At 33.4% G+C, this 26,198-nt stretch overlaps 2 protein-coding genes across 4 annotated transcripts in view; both read left to right on the top strand.

Moving 5' to 3' along the window:
* The window catches only part of LOC127737309 (uncharacterized), a 182,428-nt gene that overhangs the window by 62,345 nt on the left and 93,885 nt on the right, over positions 1 to 26,198 (top strand). The window contains exon 1 of one of the 3 annotated variants that reach the window (XR_007999379.1): positions 20,079 to 20,214. The exons of the other annotated variants lie outside the window; for them this stretch is intronic. The gene's annotated coding sequence lies outside the window, so the exon portion shown is untranslated. Of the gene's footprint in view, positions 1 to 20,078; positions 20,215 to 26,198 lie in introns of those variants that run through there. 3 annotated transcript variants of the gene reach the window in all.
* Positions 5,511 to 7,554, top strand: LOC127737303 (GTPase IMAP family member 4-like). Its single transcript, XM_052247890.1, has one exon. It carries the CDS (start codon positions 5,521 to 5,523, stop codon positions 6,520 to 6,522), a length of 1,002 nt encoding a protein of 333 aa, XP_052103850.1. The 5' UTR covers positions 5,511 to 5,520; the 3' UTR covers positions 6,523 to 7,554.

Raw genomic sequence — 26,198 nt, 5'->3', positions numbered from 1 at the left:
AAATATGAAAATATCTGTGGTTGTGGTGAATTGTGGATTCGAATGAATCGCAGAAATACTGTCATTTTAAAATATATCCGCTGAAATTTGGAAGCGAAACTTTGGTAGACGATGTTTTTCACTTGAGGTCGAAATTGCTTGTGATAACTCCCGACTGCAATATGTGGATGAATTTGAAAGCGGTACACACTCTAGGTCGTTGCTATCTAGTACTGAAGATGTGGCGGTAGCTACGGCTCTCAATAATATTTTTAATTTTTTAACTTTGCTCTCTTATTCTAAATAATACTCATCTGTTTCGAGTATCTCATTCGTAATTCCCCCTGAATCCACTGTATTTAGTATCTTTTCATCAATATTGACTAGAGTTTTCTTTTTATTGTCAACTGCTTCCGGCGATGTTGAGATTTCCTCCGTGTCGATTGGCGAATAACCAATGGCGTCCTCCGGTTTGTTATAACTTTCGTAACCGCTGCTCTGTTCCCCGTTCCCAAAATTTTGATCGGCTGATGTCCATTCTATCCGTTAGTCACGGCACCAATATTAGGTTTTGAGTTGTATACTTCGCGTTGTTATAAGGTTAGGGTGATACCAGGGAAAATACTTTTGTACAGTTCAATATTCTTTTCAAACATAAACATTACATAGTTACAATACTCCACACTATTACGCGACGTCATACAGTAATTGACGGTGGCACATATAGTTACTCTTCACGTTCCCGTAATTCTCTACAAAGCTTTTACACACAAGAAAAAGTCCAATCTACATCAAAATTTCTTTAACACAAAAGGTCCCGTTTTTTCTTCTAAAAAATAACGTCTTTATTATGGATAAAAACCAATAGAGGTGTGATGACAATAAAATGGCTGTAAATGTATTGCGTATTGGCTCTAAACATAAACTTTCTGTTACATCAGATGAATACATTAATCTTGTCATAGATGGACAACAAATTAAAGAAAGTGCATGTGAAAAGGTTCTTTTTTGTTTGTCAGGCCGCACTTCAAATAATCAGCTTGATATGCATGCAATTACCTCAATTTCCACGGCTTAGAATTTTTTCGTTGGTTATTAATGTACATTTGAAGAGAGATTTTTAATTGCTCTTAGTTAGAACGCATGCAAAAAAAAGAATTTCACATTTTTTACATTTTTGAGACCATTTTAATATTATTGTATACATATATGCATGTCCCTTTGGTATCTTTCGCCTCTCGTTTGATTATTTTTAACCACACATTTGCAATACATAAGTATTAACAAAAATACCGAACTCCAGGGTAAATTTCTATTCCAGATAAAACCTGACAAAATCAAACGTTATAAGAAAAGATAATGCATTGTCACCACTTTCAATGTTGTGACAAAACCAAATATGTATGTATATATCTAACTGCAATGGCATATGCATAATAAAATTACTTATTCTATTCAATGTGTCAATACAAAGACGATCGTGGTGATATCATTCACGTCATGAAAGTTAAAAAACATTTCTTCAGAAATACGGCAGAATATGAAACCAAATCAAATCTTTCAATTACGTTCTAATAAGATTTTTCAAAAAACCATATGGTTTTGTATTTGTTTCTATAGTCAACAAAATATATATTTACACAAGAACTAGAATAATTTGTAATATTATGATAATCAAATCTTTGACTGCATTCATAATGCACTCCGAAAACGTGGCTGTTTTAATAGAAAGACCAGCGACAGTACATAGAATAAAATATCTTAACGACAAAGTTATATTTGTACGAAAAATAGGTATGGGATTTAAATAGAACTTTAGCTCTTATGTTCGTGTCAATATGCGTACTTTACATTGGATTCAAGGTAGAAAGATATTTACAGAAAATTATACACGGGATATGGCACTTGTCTACCATAGCCGCTGTCTACGGTAACACTCAACAATTAGGGAATAAAATTAAAATTGACCCCACAAAAAGTTAAACATCCTCTTCTAAGTTGATTTATTCTTTGTAGATATGTATTACCTGTAATGGCTCTAGTCTTTTTATTTAAACAATCACGTTTGCAGGGTGTTTTTTGAATGTTGTCAATGATTTTGTAAACTTATCGATCCTTTGAATAAACTTAACTTGCAGTGAGGTTAGAGTATTTTTTGTTCCGTGTCATGGATAGATACCTTATATCCTTTCTTTTCTATTATTCTAAAAGGTTACCAATTCAAACGAGAAATCATGTTAAATCAACTTCCTTTTATGAAATTTATTTAATGAAAATTATGTTGGTGTCCAAATACAGCCCTCAAATTGATGCACTATGGCATTTTTGCCTTGTTTGGTCATTAAGCATGCGTACATTTAAGACTTATCCTGAAATTTCAATGTTTGCATTATTTTGTCTGAAATCAATGAATCATGTTAAATATGACTTGTATATAGTAAAAAGATAGATTTTGGTCAAATTATCTTTCGAGTTTTCATGTTTTATTTGGTTTCTTATTGTATCATTTTATGACTTAGGAAGGAGGTATATACTTCTGAAAGAATTCCAAAATCACTTGAAATGCAATTTTTAACAAGTTTAGCAAGTTGTTTAGCTGGTTGATACATAAATTGATCTTGTTTATCCATGTTATTACATATAAGTATTTTTTTACCAAAAATACCACTTTTCTAATTTGCAGAAAAAAATATGGACACAATTCTCAATTATATTTTATGTTTGGACTACTATTTACCGGTATATTCAATGAACAATCTTTGATAAAACTAAGAACATTGTGATTTGAGAAGATATTAACAAATAATTAGAATTGTTAACATGGGAAAAAGTCTCTTATTGGTCACTACTTTTATCCATATGCAGTTTTCTTTGAATAACGTATATCTTACTACAAGTCTAGTTTCTTTGCTAGAAATAGGACATAATACGAAATTAAGTTAATCAGAAGTCGATATAGCAAGTTTGCTCCTGTTATAGGTATAAAACCAATAATGCGGACCCGTTCAGAAAAAACATACAAAAACATATGGAAATGAAACATTCTGTAATTACAAAAACTTCATCATAAGGAGCACTTCTAGATCTGACTAACTCTCAAACCGTAGCAAATAGTGAAAAAGCAAAATACTACATGTAAAACATTGAAGAAAAACAAAATGCAGCAGATATTTCTATACAAGAATTATCTTGCTGTATGCAGATCAGCCAATGGAACGACATGAAAAATTGGAAAATGATCTAAAACTAGGCATATTTGAAGAAGATTAGAAATCAATTCATTCTCAACCTTTTAGATGCACCCAAAAACATATATATATTATTTTCCGATATAAAATTTTATCTAGAATTTTATACACAAACTCACAATACAAGTGAAAAATGTCTGAAACATAATTTTGAAGTTTATTCACAGAGATCAAGACTATCATTCATCTATTTTGTGATTGTACTTTCTCCAAAAAATTATGGTTGGAAATGAAAGATTTGTGACATGGAATTACCAATTTCGGCAAAAGCTGCAATTTTTGGAGATATCAAATCTGATTATTTTACAATTTACATTATTTTTTCTCATTAAATACTTTACATATACATGTAAATTAACGGTAACAACCCTTCCTATGTTGGTGCTTTTGAAAGTATTAAACAAGCATACAAAATAGATAAACTATTTTTACCATTCTCCTGCAGTAAGTGTGAAGATGGACACAAAGTGATCTGTCTTAAGGAACATGATAAACGGGGAGTAACTCTATTTTGTTTTATTATGATCAATAGTTGGTTGGATACACTATACAGGACGGAGAGTAATAAAGTGCATCCAACAATATTATGTTACAACATTCTCGTAGTTTTGATTCATAGTGTGCTCTTGGTCCTCTGGATATCCGCTCCTTTTACCACTCTGATCCCAGATAAATGCAGGAGTCAAACACTGCAATTTTTTCCTGGGACCCATTTCCCGCTTTATTGCCAATCTCTTCCACTTGTTCCACCCAGCTCTCACCTCTCCATCCGGGTACAGAATACCCTTCAGCCTTTCTGCAAGCCCATGCTTGATGCAGAAAAACCGGTGTGGGATAGTGTCCCCTGCTGTAAATTTTAGAGATGTCAAATAAAACTGTAACAAACGACGTAAATTATCATTTTAAACTATTCACATCAAAATAAGAGAGGCGAAATATACCAAAAGAACATTCAAACTCATAAGTCGAAAATAAACTGACAACGCAATGGCTAAAAAAAAAAGACAAACAGACAAACAAAAGTACACAAAACACAACATAGAAAACTAAAGACTGAGCAACACGAACCCGACCAAAAACTAGGGGTGATCTAAGCTGATCCGGCTTCACATGTGGCACCCGTCGTGTTGCTCATGTAGGTACAAACCCGGTGATAAGTCTAATTCAGTAGGTCTCATTCGGGAAAAGGGGACGGGATTGTAGTTACGACAATAGGAACATATCTGTCGTCATCTTTGAAACGGATATTTTATAACGGTAAACCAACTCGTGATGTGGTTTGTAAAATTTACGAAGGGATGATTTCAACTTCACTACTTATAACTCTTGGTTTAGTAGCTTCCTTGTGAGCAGCAATTCTCTATCAAGGAAATCATGATAGGAAATGCAAGCCCTGGAATATCGTATCAACAGGGAAATATGTATTTCATATGCAGGCACTGCTGGAATATTAATACATAGAAATGAATAGTTTACAATTGGGAAGCTGAATTCATCTCTTTCGTATATCTGCGTTTATAAGAAATTATAAACGCATATAGACGAACATTTATTTTTGCAGTCTTTTATGTTTAAAAAATTGAAGGCAATAAATTATACACAAATCAATCTTCCCATAACCAAAAAAACAAGATTTCTAGCGTTTTCTTCAAATATTGATCATCTATAACTGTGTACAATTAGCCATGCTTAGAAGTAAAAACATTTTTTTTTCTATATTTGAATCATGATATCGACATTTTCCTACTTTAAAACTAATGTTTTAATCTGATGTACATTGGTTGTGAATTGTAAAAAAATATTGTCGGCGGTTTTTGCTGTGTATTTGATATTTTAACAAGAATGAGAAGATACGAAAGGGGCAATCAAAAGCTCGATGTCTAATAAAACATCATCGTCAAATAGAACAACGACCCCAAAAAAAACGAAGCTAAAACAAAAATCCACAAAAAAAACCTATGAATGAGAATCGCAAATTCTAGTAAAACATTGGGTGAAGTGAAGTGCTCCAGAAGGTAAGCAATTTCTGATCAACTAGTGGATCTCGTCATGATACTTACTGAAAGAATATCTATTTTGCATTGACATGGTAAATATCAGGAAAAAGAGGAGTCTGTTCATCAGCCTTTGTGTCCCCTTCCGATTTTAACAAAGCCTTGATAAAGAATTTTTCCAAGATAAAAACTTAATATTATGAACAAAAGACTAAGAACATTTATTTTCTTAAGTTTAATGAATATTGCAGAATTAACATGTCTAAGGTTTTGATATTTTTCAGCTTTTTTTAAAGAAAATGTTTTCGTTTTTAAAAAAAGAACCGAAATGTTATGCTGTTGAAGATGAAATTAGAATAACTTTACTTGGGAAAACTGGAGCGGGGAAGAGTGAAACCGGAAATACTCTATTAGGAAGAGAATATTTTGTGGCTAAGGATTATGGGACTTCAGTGACAAGAAAATGCTGCCTTGGGGAAGTTATTCGTGGTAAAAAGAAAATAGTTGTTGTGGACACCCCGGGTTTATATGATACAAAACTATCTAAAGAAGAAACAAAAAAAGAATTAGCAAAATGTATCGGTTTGACTACACCGGGACCTCATTGTTTTCTTGTGGTAATTCAGGTCGGGAGATTTACTTTTGAAGATCACCAGACTGTCAAGGATTTAATGCACCTTTTTGGAAATGAAGCACAGCGATACATTATTGTCATCTTCACAAAAATTGATTCATTGCGAGGGGACCAATCTTTGTCATACGACAAAAAATTTCAAAACTATATTAAAAGAATACCAGAGGACTTACACAATTTTCTTGTGTTTTGTGGAAAGAGGTTTATTGGATTTAATAATAATCAACCATTTAAAAAGCGGAACCAACAAGTTGATCAACTCTTAAAGTTCATCCAAGATACGATGATCAGAAATGGAGGAAGATTCTACAGCAATGAAATGTATGAAGAATCCGAAAGAATGATACAGGCCCAAGTGTTACGTGTTGACAAAATGTTACAACAAATGGCAAAAGAAAAGGAAGATAATCTTAGATTAGAAATAGAAAAGGAAAATCAAACGAGAAGAAAACAAGCATTGGAGAATGAAGTAAAGAGATTAAGGCAAGAATTAGAAAAAGATAGAAACGACGAAGAACTACGAAGAAAAATACGATCGGAAATAGAAAAGGAAACGGGTTCATTTTTGGATACCTTATGGCCATACCTGAAAATGGGTCTGACAGTTGTTGTTGAGAAACTCATTAAAGATAAACTAGGCATTGACGTGGCAACAATGTTGAAATGATACTTGTTTTACAATGTATGGTACTTGCATTTTGCATAGACCTTCCTCTTCTTCTACAGCTTCTTCTCCTTTGCATTAAACTTATTCTTCTTTTTCGTCATTCGTATAATAACCACATAAATGATATTTTATTTCATTTCAAATATACATTATTGCTTATCTTTAAAAACTGTTACAAGTGAGTGTTTTATATTGACCAACATGTGGCTTGTATCCTGAATCATTCTTAGTGCCTAAGATAATCTTAAGATCTTTTTTTCTGCTAAGAGTGTATTCAAAAGTGATCTTAGAATGATTGACCACCCTTGAAATTTCAGCCGAATGTTACTCTTATGGGAGTTGGGCTAGTATCATATAAACCTATCTTAAGTTTCATTTAAGAGAAAACTTACGAAAGCTCTACGAGAACGTTACGATGATGTTAAGCGTGTATCTCCAATCTCCTCGTATGCTTCTCTTAACTTTTTTATATGACTCTTAGCATTAACTTACGACTCGGAGTTAAGGGAACGATCTTATCGACTTTTCCGGATGAACCGTCTTTAATTTGTATGATAATATTAGAATTCGCAGCAAAACCGATAGTCTAAGTCATTTGGATGTTTAAATGAAAGCATGAGAAATTGTTTTGTGAAATATCTTTTAACTCTGAATGAATCAAGGTCGATGTGTATGATCTTGTATGGAGTTTGAGTTGATTAAATTTCAGTATAAGTTCGGTTGATGTTGTCGGCCAAAACGCGGTAACGTCTATTATTTTATGATATAACGACATTGTCTTTCAATTGAATAAGGACTATTATATTCTTTATGTAAGATATGGCAAAAGACAACTACTGATGAAGTTTTAGACTTCAAAAGAATAAAATAAACATTTATCCATTCTAAAGTTTGAAAAAAAAATAGTTTGAAAAAAAATAATTTATGGACTCGATCACGAGTTTGTTGGCCATATATCTCGTCATTCCATGGATCAGTCCCAATTGTCGTTACCACAATCCCATTGGTGGATCCAGGGAAAAGGGGGGTATTCCCGGGGTTTAAACATAAATATAGACATAATGTTTTACATTGATTGTTTTTACAAATGTATAAAATTCTAATATATGAATATGAGTATATTTTCGATACTTCGACGAATGAGGATTCAACGAGCTCTAAATGAATAAAACATTTCATATAAAATCGAAAAAAAAACATCGCCAAAAAACGTACAATTCGCCTTACGTTGACTGAATATGAAGGATTCTAATATGACGTGCTTCTTTCGCTTTGTAAACAGCAGCGTGATAAAATTCTCGATATATCTATACTTATCGAAGACTCAGAGATGAATATATTAATGGCCGTTACTATTTATTATATATGTAATCCACTTCATGTTCTTGAACATATAAGGCATCAACAAGGGACCTCCAACTCGTTTTATCTTTCGCGATTTTCATTATCTGATTCCAGGTGTAACCGTGTCTTTTTATCTCTGCTATTTTGTCTCTTCTTCGTGTGCTATTATGTCTTCCAGGCTTTCTTGTCCCTTGTGGTATCCATGTCAGCACTTTTCTCATATGCCAGTTGTTATCCATTCTCAATATGTATCCAATATATTTCCACCGACTTCTCATGATCTCATTTACTATATTCATCACCTCTGTTCTTTCTGATAGTTCACTGTTTGGAATTACGTTTGGCCATCTGATGTTAACAATTCGTCTCAAACAACGTCCTTCAAGTCCTCTAACTCGACTTTCTAATTTTATAGTTGTTTTCCATGTTTCTGAACCGTATAGCAGAAATGATCTAACATTGCTCACATACAATCTAATCTTAGTCTTTCTAGAAATTCTGTTGTTTTTCCATATGATGTTCAGGTTTTTTGAATGCAGCAGCTGCTTTACCAATACGGATGTTGACTTCTTCAATATTTCCTTCTGCATTGATGCTACTACCAAGATAGTTGAATGAATTTACTTGTTCCAATTCTTTTCCGTTCACTGTTATTACGTTCTTGTTCTTTGTTACTACCTTCATCACTTTAGTTTTCTTGCATTTATTTTCAGTACTACTTTTGCTGCCTCCGATGTAACTTTATCCGTCTTTTGCTGCATATGTTCGTGTGTATGAGAAAAGAGGCTGATATCATCAGCAAAGTCCATGTTCTCCAAAAATGTTGTTAGTCCCCACTGTATGCCATGATTTTCAGTTGTTGCATTCTTTATTACCCAGTCAACCACCAATTTAAAGAGAAAAGGAGATATTAATCATCCCTGTCTTATTCCAGATGTGATGTAAAACCAGTCTGATAGTTTTCCATCATGTCTGACAGCACATCTAAAACCATCATACATATCCATAATGATGTTAATTATTTTCTGTGGAATTCCATACATACTCATGATGTACCAAAGTGACTCTCTATGGACGCTTTCAAATGCTTTCTCAAAGTTCACATAATTTATATATATAGATGATCTCCATTCTAGTGCCTGTTCTATAATATTTCTGAGTATGAGGATGTTATCAATGCATGTACGAAATCCGTGATGTTCTTCCCGTAGAATAGAATCAATTTTGCCTTTGATTCGTTCTAGAATTATTCTACAAAGTATCTTTCCAGGCACTGATAGTAAAGCTAATCCACGCCAGTTTTTACAATCTGTACGGTTGCCTTTCTTTAGTAGTTTTATGATGATACCATCTTTCCACTGAGTAAGTAGTATTGCTTTTTCCCATAGTTCATTCAATATTTCACGTAGGATGTTCACATTGAGATTTATGTCTGCTTTTAGTACTTCTGCTGGTATGCCATCTGCCCCAGGAGCCTTGTTGTTTTTAAGTTTCTTAATGGCTGCTTTGATCTCATCATCTGTTATGGGTCCCATTTCTATTTTTATTGGCGGTGGAGCTTCCTCTGACCTGTCAACTGAGATTTCTGGTTCAGTCTATTTAACACTTGTTCAAAATGCTCTTTCCATTTTTCCAATTGTTTCTCATATTTGCATATTATTTGGCCATCTTTATCTTTGTTGTTAGTACTGGTGATATTTACTTTGCCACTGAGTTGTCTTGTGATGTTATATAACTTTCTCATATCTCCAACTTTAGGTGCTATTTCAGCCTCTTATGCAATATAATCTATGTATGCCTTTTTGTCTGATTTTACATTCTTTTTTACTTCTTTTTCTTTACTATTATACAGCTCTTTCATTCCCTCTAGTTGTTCTCCTGTTGCTTGATTGGTTTTTGATTTTAAATGCTTTTCTTTCCATAATTAGAGCCCACGTTTTATCAGATATCCATTCTTTTCTTTCTTTGCTTTTGTAACCTAATATGTCTTGTTTTTAGATAAATTCCACTCACATGTTGCCACATTTCCTCAGTTTGATATTGAAGTTTTGGTTTGTTTCAGGTTGTTGAAGTTTACGAAAGTCTATAATCTTGCTTGGTGTTTTGCATTTATTTTTCCTTAATTTTAGTCTGATCTTTCCAATGACTAGGTGATGATCACTATATACATCTGCACCTTTTTTACTTTCACATCTAACAGTGATGACCTCCATTTCTTAATAATCAGAATGTGGTCGGTCTGGTTTTTCACTTTCCCATTCGGCTTTGTGAATTTTTTTATGTTCAAAGATTGTTTCCCCTATTATCAGATTGTTCATAATACACATCCCTACTAATCTTTCACCATTGTTGTTAATTTCTCCAAGCCCATGTTTTCCCATCACTTCTTCTGAACCTGTGTTAGCTGAACCTACTTTTGCATTAAAATCTCCAATGATGGTAAGTACATCGTGCTTTGGTGTGTCCATTATCATTGCATTTAAATCTCCAATGATGGTAAGTACATCGTGCTTTGGTGTGTCCATTATCATTGCATTTAAATCTCCAATGATGGTAAGTACATCGTGCTTTGGTGTGTCCATTATCATCTGATTTAATTTATCATAAAAGTTCTCTTTTTCATTATCAATGTAATCATTCGTTGGGGCATAGCATTGGATAACAGTCATATGCCCATACTTGGTCTTCATGCGTATTTTTATCATTCTTTCATTTACTGCTATCCATTCTACAACAGACGTGCTTGCTGTCTTACTCAGTAGAATAGCTACTCCTTCCTGGTGTCTACCATCTGTACGTCCTGAATAGTTGTATCTGAATAGTGTGTAAACTTTCCTGAATCAGTCCATCTGCATTCACTAACACGCAATATATCAAGTTTGAATCTCTTCATTTCCTTAATAGTTTGAACAGTTCTGCTTGTTTCGTTCATATTTCGGAGTTTTGTCGCTCGTCATAGGCTGCATTCCTGCAGAGGTTTCCATCTGTCTACACTGAACTAATTGATTTTTCCTTGTTTCTGTTTTTGTAGCATAAGTTTCTTTCCGTGGCTGAGTAGCTAGCCCATCGCACAACCCCCTTACAAGGAGGGCCAGGGATTTATTCATCAAGGTTTCCTTCCTCTAGATGAGCTGCTAGCCAAAGCTTATGACTCCCATTTACTATTTACCGCACACATAAATCCACATGTACCGTTACCTATAGTCTACCTAAGTGTTTCCAAACGCAGGAGTTCAAATTGTTCCTCTATATGTGGCTCCACTTGTGCTACTTCCGGTGTTATATGTGTATTCAGTGTTAAAATTTTATATCATTGAGTGGTCTTTCAAATGCTTGTCGAGGTGATGTTCAAAAATCTTTTAGTTCTTTGCAATCACTACGATGTCTGGTAGGCTATTCCACACTTCCACTACTCGGTTAGTAAAGTAGTAAATCCTTAAGTCTAGTCTGCTTCTGTTTTTTACCAAATTCATCGAGTTGCCTCTTGTTGTCGAGCTTGTGTTACGAGTAAATAAACCTTATGTTACTCTTGAGTCATATACTCCTGTTGATATATTGTAGGTCTCTATCATGTCGCCTCTTAACCTTCGAAATTTCAATGTAGAAATTTTCAGAGTTTTCAATCGTTCTTTGTATGACAGATCTTTGAGGTTGGGTAACATTTGTGTTGCTGTACGTTGGACGTTTTCAATTGTCTTGATATCTTTCTTTTTGTATGGGTTCCATACACTACTAGCATATTCAAGATGAGACGAGCTAATGCCTTAAATAGTAGACAGAAGCATTTGTAATCTATATATTTAAAAGTTCATCTAATAATTCAAACTAGTTGGTTTGCTTTGTTGACTTGTGTCTGTATATGTTTGTCGAATTTCAGTATGGAATCTATAGTTACTCCTACACCTTTCTCCGATTGAAATGTTTCTAGTGTGATTTCAGATCCATCGTATGCAGACATTTTATATTTTCTCTCTTGCCCAGCAGTGGATTTGGTAGAAATTGGTAATACTTTGCATTTGTCCGGGTGGAATCGTAATTTCCATTTTCACTCCATTTGAACATTCTGTCTATGTCATTTTGCATTATGGTTTTGTCAATTTTGCTGTTTACAGATCTATATAGTTTTGTGTCGTCTGCAAACATGAATACATCAGACTCTGTACAAGACGGCAAATCGTTTATAAAGATAAAAAAACAGGATTTGTCCCAAAACTGATCCTTACATGGAATACCACTAGTAACATCATGCCATTTTGAAAAATTTCCATTGATTTGTACTCTTTGTTGGCGGCCTCTCAGAAAGATCTGGATCCAATTATATGTCTGTAAACTCATGCCATATGATCTAAGTTTGTTAATAAGTCGTCTATGTGGGACTTTGTCAAACGCCTTCATAAAATCAGTAGAAACTGCGTCAATTGATCCACCACTGTCTAAAATACCGGTCCATTGATCTAGGACTTTAAGTTATTGTTATGAGGTTGATCTTCGTCCAATGATACCAAATTGTCTCTCACTAAATAAATTATAACGGTGCATATGGTCTACGATTATTTTCTTATAAGTTTCTCCATCAGTTTGCAGATAATACTAGTCATGCTAACAGGTCTGTAATTTGAAGCTAGTTTCCTGTCACCTGTATTTTGGCCTATTTTCCCATCTTTCGGTACAGTACCTGTTTTAAATGAGCTATTGAAAATCATACATAGTGGGGCATCTATTATATCAGCTAGATCAAACAATACTTTCGAATGTACCTGGTCTGGTCCTTAGTGCAAATGCATAAGATCTTAAAAAATGTATAAAATTAAAATAAAATACAATTCTGCGAACTTTTATGAATGATATTGGCCCATTAACGTCATGTCAAAACATGACGTCATACGAATGAAAACTCTCAAGTTGAAGATTATTCCGTTACGTGTACGATCTAAATTCTGATAATACCGCATTAAAATGGAGTTTTGAGGTAGGTGTTGTTTCATTTTCTATTCTATTGTATCATTCACACATTCATGGATTTCAGCAAGTCAACGGCTATATCCTTAGTTACAACATTTCAATTTCGGATTTGACAGTAAATAGTAGCCAAAGAAAAAAAATGTTTGGGTTAAGAATGAACACATTTATTCTAGTAGTTATTTAAGAAATAATTCATGCAAGCCTTAGATTTATTTGAAATTTGTAGCTTTTATCTTACAGGGGGTAAAATAGAACAGCCATACACACGGCAATCTTACCTTCGCTTCAGTTTTCAAATTACCGTATTTGTCCTATTAGAATCGAAATAATTCATGCAAGCCATAGATTTGTTATCATTTTTACATGGCCTGTGCCGTTATATTCGTCAATTTTTTTTCCTCGCTAACGCTCGAGATAAAATTCGAATATAACGGGCCATGTGAAAATTTCCAACAAATATATGGCTTGCATGAATTATTTCCTAAATAAACCAAAAACAACAAAAATTCGGTCACCATTGAATAATCCTAAATTTCAAGCAATGCAACGACAGAAATACATTAAATTTCAAAAGATAACTGCACGGACATGAAAAACAAAAGATAAAAAAAACGGTTATATAGTATTGAAAAGGTGAAATTAAATTCTTTTCAATCCTGTGTTAGAAAAGAGAGGCAAAAGATACTAAAGGGACATTCAAACTCATAAGTCTAAAATAAACTGACAATGCCATGGCTAAAAAAAAAAGACAAACAGACAAACAATAGTACACAAAACACAACATAGAAAACTAAAGACTGAACAACACGAACCCCACCAAAAACTGTGTGTGATCTAAGGTGCTCCGGAAGGGTAAGCAGATCTTGCTCCACATGTGGCTCCCGTCGTGTTGCTCATGTTAGTACAAACCCGTCTTATTCGGTAGGTCACATTCGGGGAAAAGGGGGACGGGATTGTAGTTACGACATTTGGAATATATCCGCTATCATCTGTCAACCAACTCGTGATGGTAGAATTTTCCAATGAACGTTGTTAGGTACAATTCTGTTTGGACAAATCATTGACTCATTTACTGCATGTTAAAATAACTTCCAAACGATAGCGTATCACAAATACTGAATATGACAAATGCTAGTTCTGACTTGCATATAGTATAAGCTGAAGAATTATATACTTCATAAACAGTAATACATGAAAATGGAGGTATCTTGTTGCTAAGGTGAGGAAAGTTAATGATTTAAAAGTTGAAACATTCTAGTTTGTCATGTACTCCTTTACTGAAATTACAACATTTCGATGTATATAGGTCTAAACATGAGACAGGGAAGCTATATTATAATCTCTTGTTTCTTTAATTTTGATAAGTTAGGATTGTTGATTGAGAGAACATAATGACAATCATTAATTTATAAGTATATGAAATTAAATTAACTGACTTAATTGATCTTCTTTTTCTTTATACAATTTGAAGAAACTCCGTCACGTATAAGTATTAAAACAAGGAGTCGAGAAGTGGGCACAGTTGGTTCTAATATGAATGCTGCAAATTTGCTTGAAAAAATGCAAATATGTAATAGAATGAAACCCTAGCATATTGATGAAAAAAAAGGAGGACAGTGGCTTGATTGCCAATAAAACAACAACGATCCACCAAAACATTAGTATTTAATGACTGTATCGGTCCGAACTCAAAATCAAACTCGGACTCATGCTCTAACTCGAGATGGAGTGTGGAACAATCAATAACCCGAGATTCGAACTTTGACTTTGATAATAAAATGTAACTCGATTTTAAACTTGAACTAGACATCGAAATCGAATTTTAGACTTTTAGAGAAGACAGCAAGTGCCATTTTTTAAACTAAGAGAAAGTTAAGGGTGCCCATGACTACTCTAAGAGTTTCGTCATAAATATGAAGTAAAAAAAGATTTTTGGTACACTTAGAATTTGCTAAGAGTAACTTAAGACGATCTTAAGTAGATTATCGATGTTTCAGATACCAAATCAATAAGATGAAAACGGAGAGAGCGCTACGAGAAGGATAAGAGTGTCCTTAAGGGCATACGATACAGTTACAGGGGGTAATGACGTCGCTAACGTCAAATGCTATTGTTCGCGACATCGAACTGTGACATATCGAGAAAAGATGCATTTTTCGACTGATTTTTATCGTTTAGACTTATTTAGCTTCAAAACGAGATCATGGACCCCCCTTTTTTAAAATGATATGAACTTGATTATGTAAGAAAATTATTTGTGCCAATTTTTATGAACAAATAACCGATGAAATTTTTTTAAATTAGATAGATGTACAGCCAAAAATGCCGTTTTTTTTTTACTAAAATCATGAAAATATGATAAAAATGAATTATTTCCAAAGAATGGTTACACAAATACAAAACACACGTATGTAGCGAAGATACTCCAGATGTTTTTTTACAAAACTCTGCTAGCGTTTATCTTTTGAAACAAAATAGTTAAGTGTGTCTTTCCACTGAATAGAACCGAAATTTCCATTAAAAAGCTAAAATTTTGACCCCATTTATCTCTAAAAGTAGCTCATGAAGGTATATTTTTTATTAAATATTTGAATTGACTAGGTGAAAAATAGCTATTATGCAACCTTTCGTCAGAAATACACCGTGGGATCAAAACTGTATAGTATGCCCTTACGCGTGCGACTTTAATTTTAAGGACTGTCAATCATTCTAAGATCACTTCTGGATACACTCTAAGCAGATAAGAAGATCTTAAGATTATCTTAAGCACTAAGATTGTTTCATACTAGCATGAAGCAATCTTAGTGCTTAAGATAATCTTAAGATCTTCTTATCTGCTAAGAGTGTATCCAGAAGTTTATTTCACATTGGCAAGAGGTTTAGGGGGAGGGTTAAGAACTCACAGAACATGTTTAACCCAGCCGCAAATAATTTTTGCGCCTGTTCCAAGCCAGGAACCTCTGGCCTTTGTTAGTCTTGTATGTTTATTTTAAATTTTGGTTCATTTATATGTTTCGGAATTTAGTGTCATGCCTATTTTCGCTGAACTAGTATACATTATTGTTTAGGGGCTAGCTGGACCCTGCATCTGTGTGCGGGATTTTCTCGCTGTGTTGAAGACCCATTGGTGGTCTTTGGCTGTTTTATGCTCTTTGGTCGGGTTGTTGTCTTGACACATTCCCCTTTTCAATTCTCAATTTTATATAATTTATAATACACAATCATGGTTGTCACTATTTTTTTCACGAATTTAGCTGAAAATCATTTTCGTTAATTTTACGCTTTCAAATGATTTTATGGTCGTGAATCACTTTTGTGATGGGATCATTTGCAGACGATGTAAAATATCCAGCGAATAATCTCCATTTAATGAAGGACATAATTGTTTTTTCCATGTTTTTTCATGTGCGTGCAGTAATATTCCGTCATGAATTGATACACAATTTTCTTCCTTTTCCATTTGATCGTAATATGATGTATTTATGTTGTTGTATTGATTGAAATATGTGATGATTCGATGGGGACCGGTTTTTTGTCGTTTTTGGTTTATTCCTTCATATTCTAGCAATGTAAGGCGATTATTCGTTTTTGGTCGATATTTTGGATTTAATGAAATTTTGTATTCTTCTCAAATCCCATCGGTCCAATAATTGAAAAATATATTCATGTACATTTTATTCGCTTCCGTAAAAACAATCTTTTAAACAATTATATATGAAATGCAGGTAAAAAGTTTGATAAAAAGAATGCTTTTCACACAAAATTTTATTTCTTGAAATTCCGTCCAACGAATTTTGTTCAGAAGTATTATGTTAATGATGTGAACATATCAATGACATTACACATATTAAGCGCCATCAACACCTTTCCCTTCGATACATAGATATTAAATGCTTTGTACTAAGAAACAAAATTAAAGAATTTTTTGACTCCGTGTTTAAAAGAGGCAAAAGATACCAAAAGGACATTGAAACTTAAAAATAAACTGACAACACCATGACAAACAAAAACCAAAACACAAACAACAGTATACAAAACACAACATAGAAAACTAAAGTTTGACCAACACGAACCCCACTAAAACCCGGGGGTGACCTCAGGTGCACCGGAAGGGAAAACAGATCCTGCTCCGCATGTGGCACCCTTCCTGTTGCTCATGTTAGTACAAACCTGGTGATAAGTCTAATTCGGTAGGACACATTCGGGGAAGAGGAAGGCAGGATTGTGGTTACGACGATTGGAACATATCCGTCGTCATCTGTGAAACAGATCTAGATATGTCATTACGGTCAACCAACTCGTGATGGCTTCTGTAAAATTATAAATGTGTTATCATCAAAACGGAAATTTAAAGAAAGATCTTTCTCAGGCGCTCAAACTTGCATGCATTCACGTTATAATTATAAATACTTTCAAATCATAAAAAAGGAACATTTTAAGATTTGATGTCAGTTAACCGCTAAAGATGTTCCTGACTTTGGACATGCTCATGAAATTTAGCAGGATCTAATCCCAACATAGAAAATTAAAGACTGAGCAATACAAACCGCACAAAAACGGGGGTTGATCTCAGTTCCAGGAGGGTTAGGATATTCTGCTGCTCATGTAAATACGATGGTAAGTCTTATTCAGTAATGTCACATTTGAGTATAAGAGGACGGGATTGTGGTTACGACAATTGGGACAAATCCTTTGAATGACCAGATATTCCATAACGCTCAACCGTCAACTCTTAAAGGCGTCCATACAACTTTAGATGGGATACATGTTTATCTTATTCTTTAAAGTCTAAAATTCGTCATTGGTTGTCTTTTGTCATATCTGACATAAAGAATATAATTGTCCTTATCATATAATAATAGGCGTCAACGCTCATTTTCCGAACTTAAACTCGAACTGTATCTTCAACTCAAACTTCATTTGATTTTGCCATGTGATTAGGGACTTTCCGATTGAATTTTCCTCGGAGTTCAGTATTTTTGTGATTTTTATTTTTTTCATACACATTGAAGCTGGTTCAGTATTTCAGAGTTAAAAGATTGGTTTTCGTTTTATTATCCCATGGTATTTAAGATCAATATTTTATGCAAACACTAAAGCTTTGAAAACTAAGTAGTCATAAGAGCAGATGTATTTGTATATGTAATGCGCTTTCGTCATTCCGTAGGAACTTTACAACGTCGTTGGAGAAGAATCTATGTTACGGTTTTGTTTGGTATGTTCTGACCCTTCCATTCAGCGTTTAGTTTTTGGCTTATATTGTTCCATTTCATGTCGGTATAGTTTGCATCCCTTTAAGTTGTGAATGTAAAGACTAGAAATACTTTACAACATAAACAGAACCTTCAACAGTCCCCACAAAAGAATGAAAGTGCTACAAAAGAAACAATCGTTTTTCTAATTTAATTTTGTGAATAAATATATATAAAGATTCTACCACTGTATCGAGTGTAATTCGATATTTCTCCACTGGAGGCAGTTAAAAACACGAACCTGTTCACAAACTGTGTTACCGGTCTTACCTATATAATATTTGTGGCATTTCATGCAAGTGATACAATATATCAAATTGGACGACTTACATGTCATGTTTGCATTGATATGGAATGTTTTCCATTTAGAAAATGCTTCGTACTACCAGTTTTTAAATAACTATGTCCTTTTGAACAGACAACACATCGCATATATATGTGCGCATGCGAACATTGTTGTACTCATTTAATATTATAAATATGATATGAATATATGTATGTCTGCCTAATTTATTGAGCCTGAAGGAGGGGAGCATACACTACGTCAATTATTTGTACACAAATCATGTATCTAAGACTAAAATATCAATCAGTACACATCTAACATCCAATGGATTAAGTGTACAGACGTCATTAACAGTCGGAGAAAAAACGAGACCTTGTGCAATGACAAAATGTAGGTATCGACAGATTGTAATGTCGTCGACACTTTAATTACAATGTGCATATAAAAAATCCGTGTCTAGTAAATTTACTGTGGCAGAATCAGTCCCCGGGTCAATTTTACTCCTAATGCAGACAAAATCAAACCGCAAACTTAAATACTACCGCGGTAAAACACCTATTTAATCACGTGAGCTAGACTATATGATGACTTCTAATGAACGTTTGGCATATTTGGTTTACCAAATAGCAAACGATTAGTTATGTGTGATACACGATAGGAAGGACTAAATTGCGCGAGAAAGTCCCTCCTACACATGAATAATTTTTGACATTTGGTAGCTAGAACTTATCACCTAATAGGACTTATCACTATATGTTGATGTCTTGGGCAAAATTGACGGGTATCACTTATGAAGCATGAATTGTTCATTTATTCTTAGAATTCCAGTTTATCCCAAATTTTCGATTGGGTTCACAATATCAATATTTTTTTGAGTTGAACTGTTGTTTTGTCTTTTCTTTTCTTTGTTTGTGTCTGTACGGAGTTTGACTTTTTTTAACGAATTTCAGCTTTAAATTGTACGGAAAACCTAGGCAAACAATTATTTTTAGTTCTGATTTACTAACATAGTATTCCTATAAATTGCTTTTTTGCTATGGCTGTTCACGATTTTTCTCAGAACTAAAAGAAAATACATTGTCTTATATGACTTCATTTCAATAATGACATTAATTTAAGGCCACTATCGTGAAACAATGCCAGGGTTGTTTTTTTTTTAAATCATTAGTTTAAAGATACTTAAATTACCCTAGTCATTTTTGGGGCCCTTTATAGCTTGCTGTTTGGTGTGAGCCAAGGCTCCGTGTTGAAGGCCATACTTTGACCTATAATGGTTTACTTTTACAAATTGTGACTTGGATGGAGAGTTGTCTCATTGGCACTCATATCACATCTTCTTATATCTATAAACAAGAAAGTCTTTTCCCGACCTTTTTCAGAAATAAACGTTTTTTCAAGTACAGAGGAGTGTAGCTATTTTTCTCTTTTTTTTTCTTTTATTTTTTCCTCAAACATTTTCTTGATTTTGGCAGGTCTAAAAACATCCATCTGTTACACAAAACAATTCAAAAGTATTGTGATTTATAGAATTCTTCATTCAATTCAATTTAGTAAGATATTGGTTTTTAAATAATTATTATTGACATAACTATAATCTGCCGTCTTTAACACGATAAATTTTGTCTAGAGTTTTATGATAGGATCGGTACATCCCGATAATTGCATGTGCATATTGTGTTTATTCTGCAAAAGTTAATGCAACCAGGGCGTGACATCAAACTTAAAGCTGTAATCATTTTCAATTTTTGCCATATTTCGTGTACATTTATTTACGACATCAAGCTATTTCGTCAATTTGCAATAGGAGTTTCGTTTGATCAACTTTACCGAACAGAAACGATATTTGTGGTATGTATAAGGCTTAAATAGAAATAAATATATTTTATTCTGTATATATATATTTTTAATGAGCTGACAATCGACTTCTTTTCTAAATGTTTTAAGAATTCTTTTATTCATTTATGTATTTTTTATTTTCTTCTTATCTTATTTTTTTATTGCTAATAATTTTGGATTTTTTAGGCAGGTTGGATTTGATGTCTCCTTCAGGTATAGTTAAGTTTTTGTTTGTTCGTCAGTTTTTGCTGTAATTTGAAACGGTTTGTCTAGCATTAATATGCATTCGTTTTAGTTTATATCGTTTTTATGGAGTATGATTTCTTCGTGTAATTGTTGTTGGTTTTCTTTTTCTTTTTTCTTTTTCTTTATTTCTTTATTTCTTTATTGTATTTAGTTATATTTTTATTGTTCCTTGTAACTTTATTTATATAAATTTTGATATTAATTCGAGATTAAAAGAGTAGGGTTGAGATATAAAAGAAATATATAAACGTAACCACACGTTAATCAGTGTGTCATAGTTAATGCAGGTGTCCCGTTAGTAGATTGATGTGTTTTATTATATTTTGATGGGTATTTTTTTATCAGTTTATAGGAAATTTTGTAAATCTATTCTCAATTTTTCAAGATTATCTTTCTTGAACATTATATTGAAGACACTTCTCTAATTACTGACGACTATATTTTGAGTTCTATTTGTCTTTGTTGTTTTATGCAGTAGGGTTGCTGTCTCATTTGCGTGATGATGTAAGTAAGATTCTTGTTTTGTTGTGTGTAAAATGACAAATTTAAATGAAATTTGATCAAATATGTCTACTCTGTCAGTGTCATTTGACGATACAGTAACATTGCATGGGTCATATTTGCAATGAACAGAAGTAACCAAATTATTCTTTTCTTTTGATTTTCATTTATGGAATAAAACCACTAATTCATAGTCCCATTGCTTTCTATGTTAAATTCTGCAATTTCAAGCATTCGTACCTATTTTGTCTTAAATTCAAATACAGAGAAGATCATTTCATGTCAAGCCTATACCTTATTTTGTCTTGTGCTGAAAAATTCAACATACATTTAATTGCATATTAGAGCGCTAGTTCACGGAATTTTGGTAGTACAAATATAGGTACTGATCTGAGCAACAGGGCAAATATGCCCTCCTATTCAAATTTCATATTTTTTTTATTATTCAAAAAAATTTTCAACAAGGGTTCTTTAGTGATCCCAAGTCCTTAAGCTTTCATTTGATACCAAAATTACCCAAATACTTTACTTATAGATACAGTTACATCTATGCGTAGGAACTATTTTGTTTACATATGTACTGCTTTATTGTATGTTTCTTTTGACCGGGCCCGAATTAGTGGTTCTAAACCTTATAATTTTGAAATGAATGGAGTTGCGTTGTGCGATTAATGAACCTAGTTAAGTATAGATCATCGGGGTTTCTGCACTTTGATACCGTTTAGTTTCAGCCGCGGGACACAATGTGAACTTTTTTGGCGAGTGAGTGCAACGAACGAACGAAAAGGGTTCCACCGTGTGGTGCAGTTGAAATTTTACAAAATCTATACACAGAAATCTCGTTAAAACTGTTTATCGAAATTATGTTTGATACGTTTTGCTTTCATATCGCGACGTTGCTGATAACTCCTCCTAACACGTTGTGATGTGACGTCTGTTCACGTCTCAAAACAGTGATACGAGGTGCTGGGAAGTGAGATAATTGCATTATATCCTAATATGTGACAGATGCTACCTGACGAAAATCGGAGGATGATTTTTTTTTTAACAGGCGTATTTTGCATAGAATTGAGAATGGAAACGGGGAATGTGTCGAAGGTACAACAACCCGACCAAAGAGCAGAAAACAGCCCAAGGCCACAAATAGGTCTTCAACGCAGCGAAGACCCATTGGTAGTATTGGGCTGTTTGCATGTTTTTTTACGTGCCAGTCGCATTGTCAGTCGCATTGTCATTCGCCAAGTGCTCACCTCCCGCTTTTTTCCAATTTGTACGGGTACTATATATGTATGTCGTTAAAGCTATATGTATGTATGATTTAAAAACAGAATGTCAGCAAAGAACGGGATATTATGTATTTATTTGACTTTTTAAACGTTTCGGGCATTATCACGTCACGAAAAGTGTTATCGCCCTGATGTTGTTGAAGGTTTTTCAGGGTCATGGTATACAGACCAAAATTGGTCCAATCTTATTACATTTAGGTTTGTTGTGGTGCGTTGTTGTATGAATATTTTGTTGGTTTTTATTCATATCTTTCTTCCAGGAAACGAAAGTTTTCATATAAGACCGAAAGGGTTGTCGTAAATGACTGTCTGGAATATTTTTTTTCCCTAAACTATTCCCCAAATAACCCAAACTATAAATGATGAAAAGTTAGAAAAACAAATTACACTATCCCTGCTAGCTTCAGGAAGCATAGTCATACTGAATAATGTAATCTGGTAGCAGGAGAAGCAACACACATGTCTCTACTTTTAGTATTATACATATACATCGTTGGAATTTCAGTGAAACAATTGTTCAAACAGGGAAATGGCGTAAGTAGTTGACCTTATAGTCAGAAAATGTATCTATAGGTTTAAACCATATTGGTCATAACTCTTCGTCATTGGGGATTGGGGGGGGGGGGGGGAGACATTACTGATGATCCATGATTTAATCTTAAAGTAAGATGAGAAGGGTACCACTCCTGGATCTCTTTTTCTCCTGAGGCATCAAATTGATTTTTTTTTCTATGGTTCGAATATAGAAATTCACCAATTTTTAATCGCATGAAACCATCACTGACTATTACTTACACCACGAGCGTCACAGGTGGAGCAGAAATTGCTTCCTTCGAAGCAGCTTATTTCGTCCACGATTTTTTTTTAGGTCTGTTCTACTATACTTTTTTCATTTTCTTTGTAGTGGTGCGTTTTATGGGCTGGTTCGACTGGTTTGTTTATTGTTTTGGTTCCAATAACTTTGTTTGTCGTTCTTATACTTTGTATTACATCTTTGGTTTATTATTTGGTTGAAGCACCTTACATTTTAAACACGTTTTTATTAAAGTAAAGAAAGACTGGAATTCCTCGTTTGCAGTTTGCATTTAACATTTACGTCTTTAGATGCATACTAAAGAAGGTATTTCGACTTTGTTGTTATAAGTTCATGTATAATATACGACGAAGAAAACGAACAGATACAAAAAATAGAAAAGTCAATAAGCTATAGGTCGTATCACTGATATGCCCATCTTATCTGCTGTGCAAGATTATTACACGCCGTGGGTTATCTTTTATCACTCATTAATGTGAATATTCATAAGAACAGTTTTGATTATTTAAAGCAAAAATATAATCACGGTAACGGTGTTATTAAACTTTTCAATTAAATAATATTCAAAAGGACCTTTACTGATTTTGCAATAAACTGTGACTCATCATAATACATGAAAAAGTGAAGACAAATATTCCGACCTCCAAGGAAAATTCAAAACGGTAAACACCTTATCAAATGGCAAAATCAAAAGCTCAAACACATTAAACGAATGGAAAACAACTGTCATATTCCTGACTTCTCAGGAACAGATCGATCTGTTATTAAAGGATGGGAATTGGTACCTATTATACATAGTACATGTCGATAAACTGTATTGCCGAAACAACATAGATGTTGTCAAGGAAACAATGTACAGCTTTTATCATTTCATTATAGTTCTAGTCAGTACTTCAAGTGTCAAAATTGTGTGAAGTCTAAATCAACAAAATACAAACATCATAACAGATTTCGCTATTTCATTTTATTATGGGAAAAACATATTAAAGATACCAAAGGGATATTCAAACTCGTAAATTAAAAACAAACTGACAACGTCATGTCAAAAATCGACGAAAAGACAAACAACAGTATTCAAAGCACAACATAGAAAATTAAAGACAGATCAACACGAACCCCTCCAAAAAACCGGGGTTGATATCAGGTGCTCATGAAAGGTAAGAAGATCCTGCTCCATATGTGGCAACCGTTGTGTTGCTCATGTAAGAACAAACTCAGTGATTCGGAAGGTCACAATCGAGGAAAAGAAGACGGGATTGTGGTAAAAACTATTGGAACATATCAGTCATCATCTGTAAAACAGATAATCCATAAGAGTCAACCAACTCATGATGGCGTCCGTTAAATTTTCGAAGGGAAGATTTCAACTTTACCACTTTGAAATTTTGGTTCAATAGCTTCCTTGTTAGCTTCAATCCCTATCAACTTTTACTAGTTCATCGACCAACATATTTGTCAGTGTGATTACGTAATCATCTGTAATATTTTCTTTCAGAAATTTCTATACTTTTAAATAATTTTTAAGGTTATAACTATGATTCCATAAAATAAAATATTGTTTTCTAATGCCCATACATATATAAATAATGTTTTGTTCTCTTTTGAAGCATCTACGCCAGGAAGGGTGATTGTACCTCCAGCTGGTCGGAGAACAACTGTTACAGCAACGACCACTGTACAGCCACAGCCAACTTATGGAATGCAACCAATGAATAGACAACAATACATTGTTCCTGGTTCCCGAAATATTGCTAAGTCGCCTGCTTCTTATATCCATATGTAGACCATGCAAATGTAACAAATCGTGTGTGAAACATTCAACACTTGTTTTTTTTTTTAAGCTATATATATTCTTCTTATGTATGATAAATGCCTGATTTCAGAAGGTAAACTTTCCATTCATTGTCATGATATATAATATGATTTGTTTGACCAAACATCATATCCGTGTCAAAGATGACCACGGATATCTTCCAATTGCTGTAAACACAACCCCTTTTATCATAAATGACTTTTCTCACAATGCTTCCAACTTTCTATGTGTAATTTACAATACGACATGAACAACTTGTCATTTATAGGGGTAAATTCAGTAAAAAAAATCTCCCATTGTCTTTAATGCAAATATATGTTTTGAATTAAATTGATACCAGATTTACCTTTAGAAATAGGAAGCTTTTTTATATCATTCATTAAAGTACAAATGTAGCCCCTTCTTTTGCAACAATAAAAACATAGGGTCATGCGACATTTAAGATTCGCATTTAATTCCTATCCTGACCCCCATTACTTTTCAACCCTGTAGTAAAAAAAATAAGTGAATTCAGCATTCATTTTTTTTTTTTTTTTTTTTTTTACAACTCTAGTTTTGATCCATCTATCAAAAATATTTATTGCAAACATTATCTACAGTGTTATACAGAAAGCTCTCCCCCAAATGGCGGTCTCTGATGACGTATATTTATTTACTGAATGTACCCCTATAGTAGGAACTTTTAACCTAGTTCCATCCGGTGTTCTTATTTGATTCAATTTACCCAATTCTTAATTGTATTTGTGGTGGTTTATGAATTAAAGTTTGTCTTTTAGCTTTCTTGTGTTTTCATCAAAGCGTTGAATTTTATTCAATGGGTGATTTTTACCCCTATCCTTGGCTTACATATGGTTTGTTTTATATACAAGGAATGGCAAGAACATCAAAAAGTCAATCTTAATTTTATTTGCAATGAAACGAGTCTTTTTGAATATCGGCATAATGATACTATTCGATGACGAATTTTAGTTATCGAAGGCATTAATTAATAAAATACAAAATTATTGTATTTCATTGGCGCGTAGTAATTATCACCAACAGCGTATTTGAATACAATTTTTCAAATGAATTAAGTTTACTACAATACAAACAGTTCTTAGCTCTCTTTAAGAAAATGCAATTTAAACTTGTTGTAATGAAGTAAGTATAAAATTTGTCAAAGAAGGCTTTTATAATTATTTTCTTACTTATTTATTTTTTTTTACTTAGATTTATGATGCATGTCTCTACTCCACATATCATGCGAAGCATTACAGTTTATAAGATGTTGTTCTCATTTATGCATTTGGTACGGTGGATTTGTTATGGATATATTTTAGACTCCATTTATGAAAAT

This window comes from Mytilus californianus, unplaced genomic scaffold (genome assembly GCF_021869535.1).
Source record: "Mytilus californianus isolate M0D057914Y unplaced genomic scaffold, xbMytCali1.0.p SCAF_4, whole genome shotgun sequence".
Classification (NCBI taxonomy): domain Eukaryota; kingdom Metazoa; phylum Mollusca; class Bivalvia; order Mytilida; family Mytilidae; genus Mytilus; species Mytilus californianus.
Note: the sequence above shows the minus strand (reverse complement) of the source record. Positions and strands in the feature narration are given on the sequence as shown.

Excerpts from the sequence above, each read along its gene's own strand:
- LOC127737303 (XM_052247890.1), top strand. The coding sequence starts at position 5,521 with ATGTTTTCGTTTTTAAAAAAAGAACCGAAATGTTATGCTGTTGAAGAT.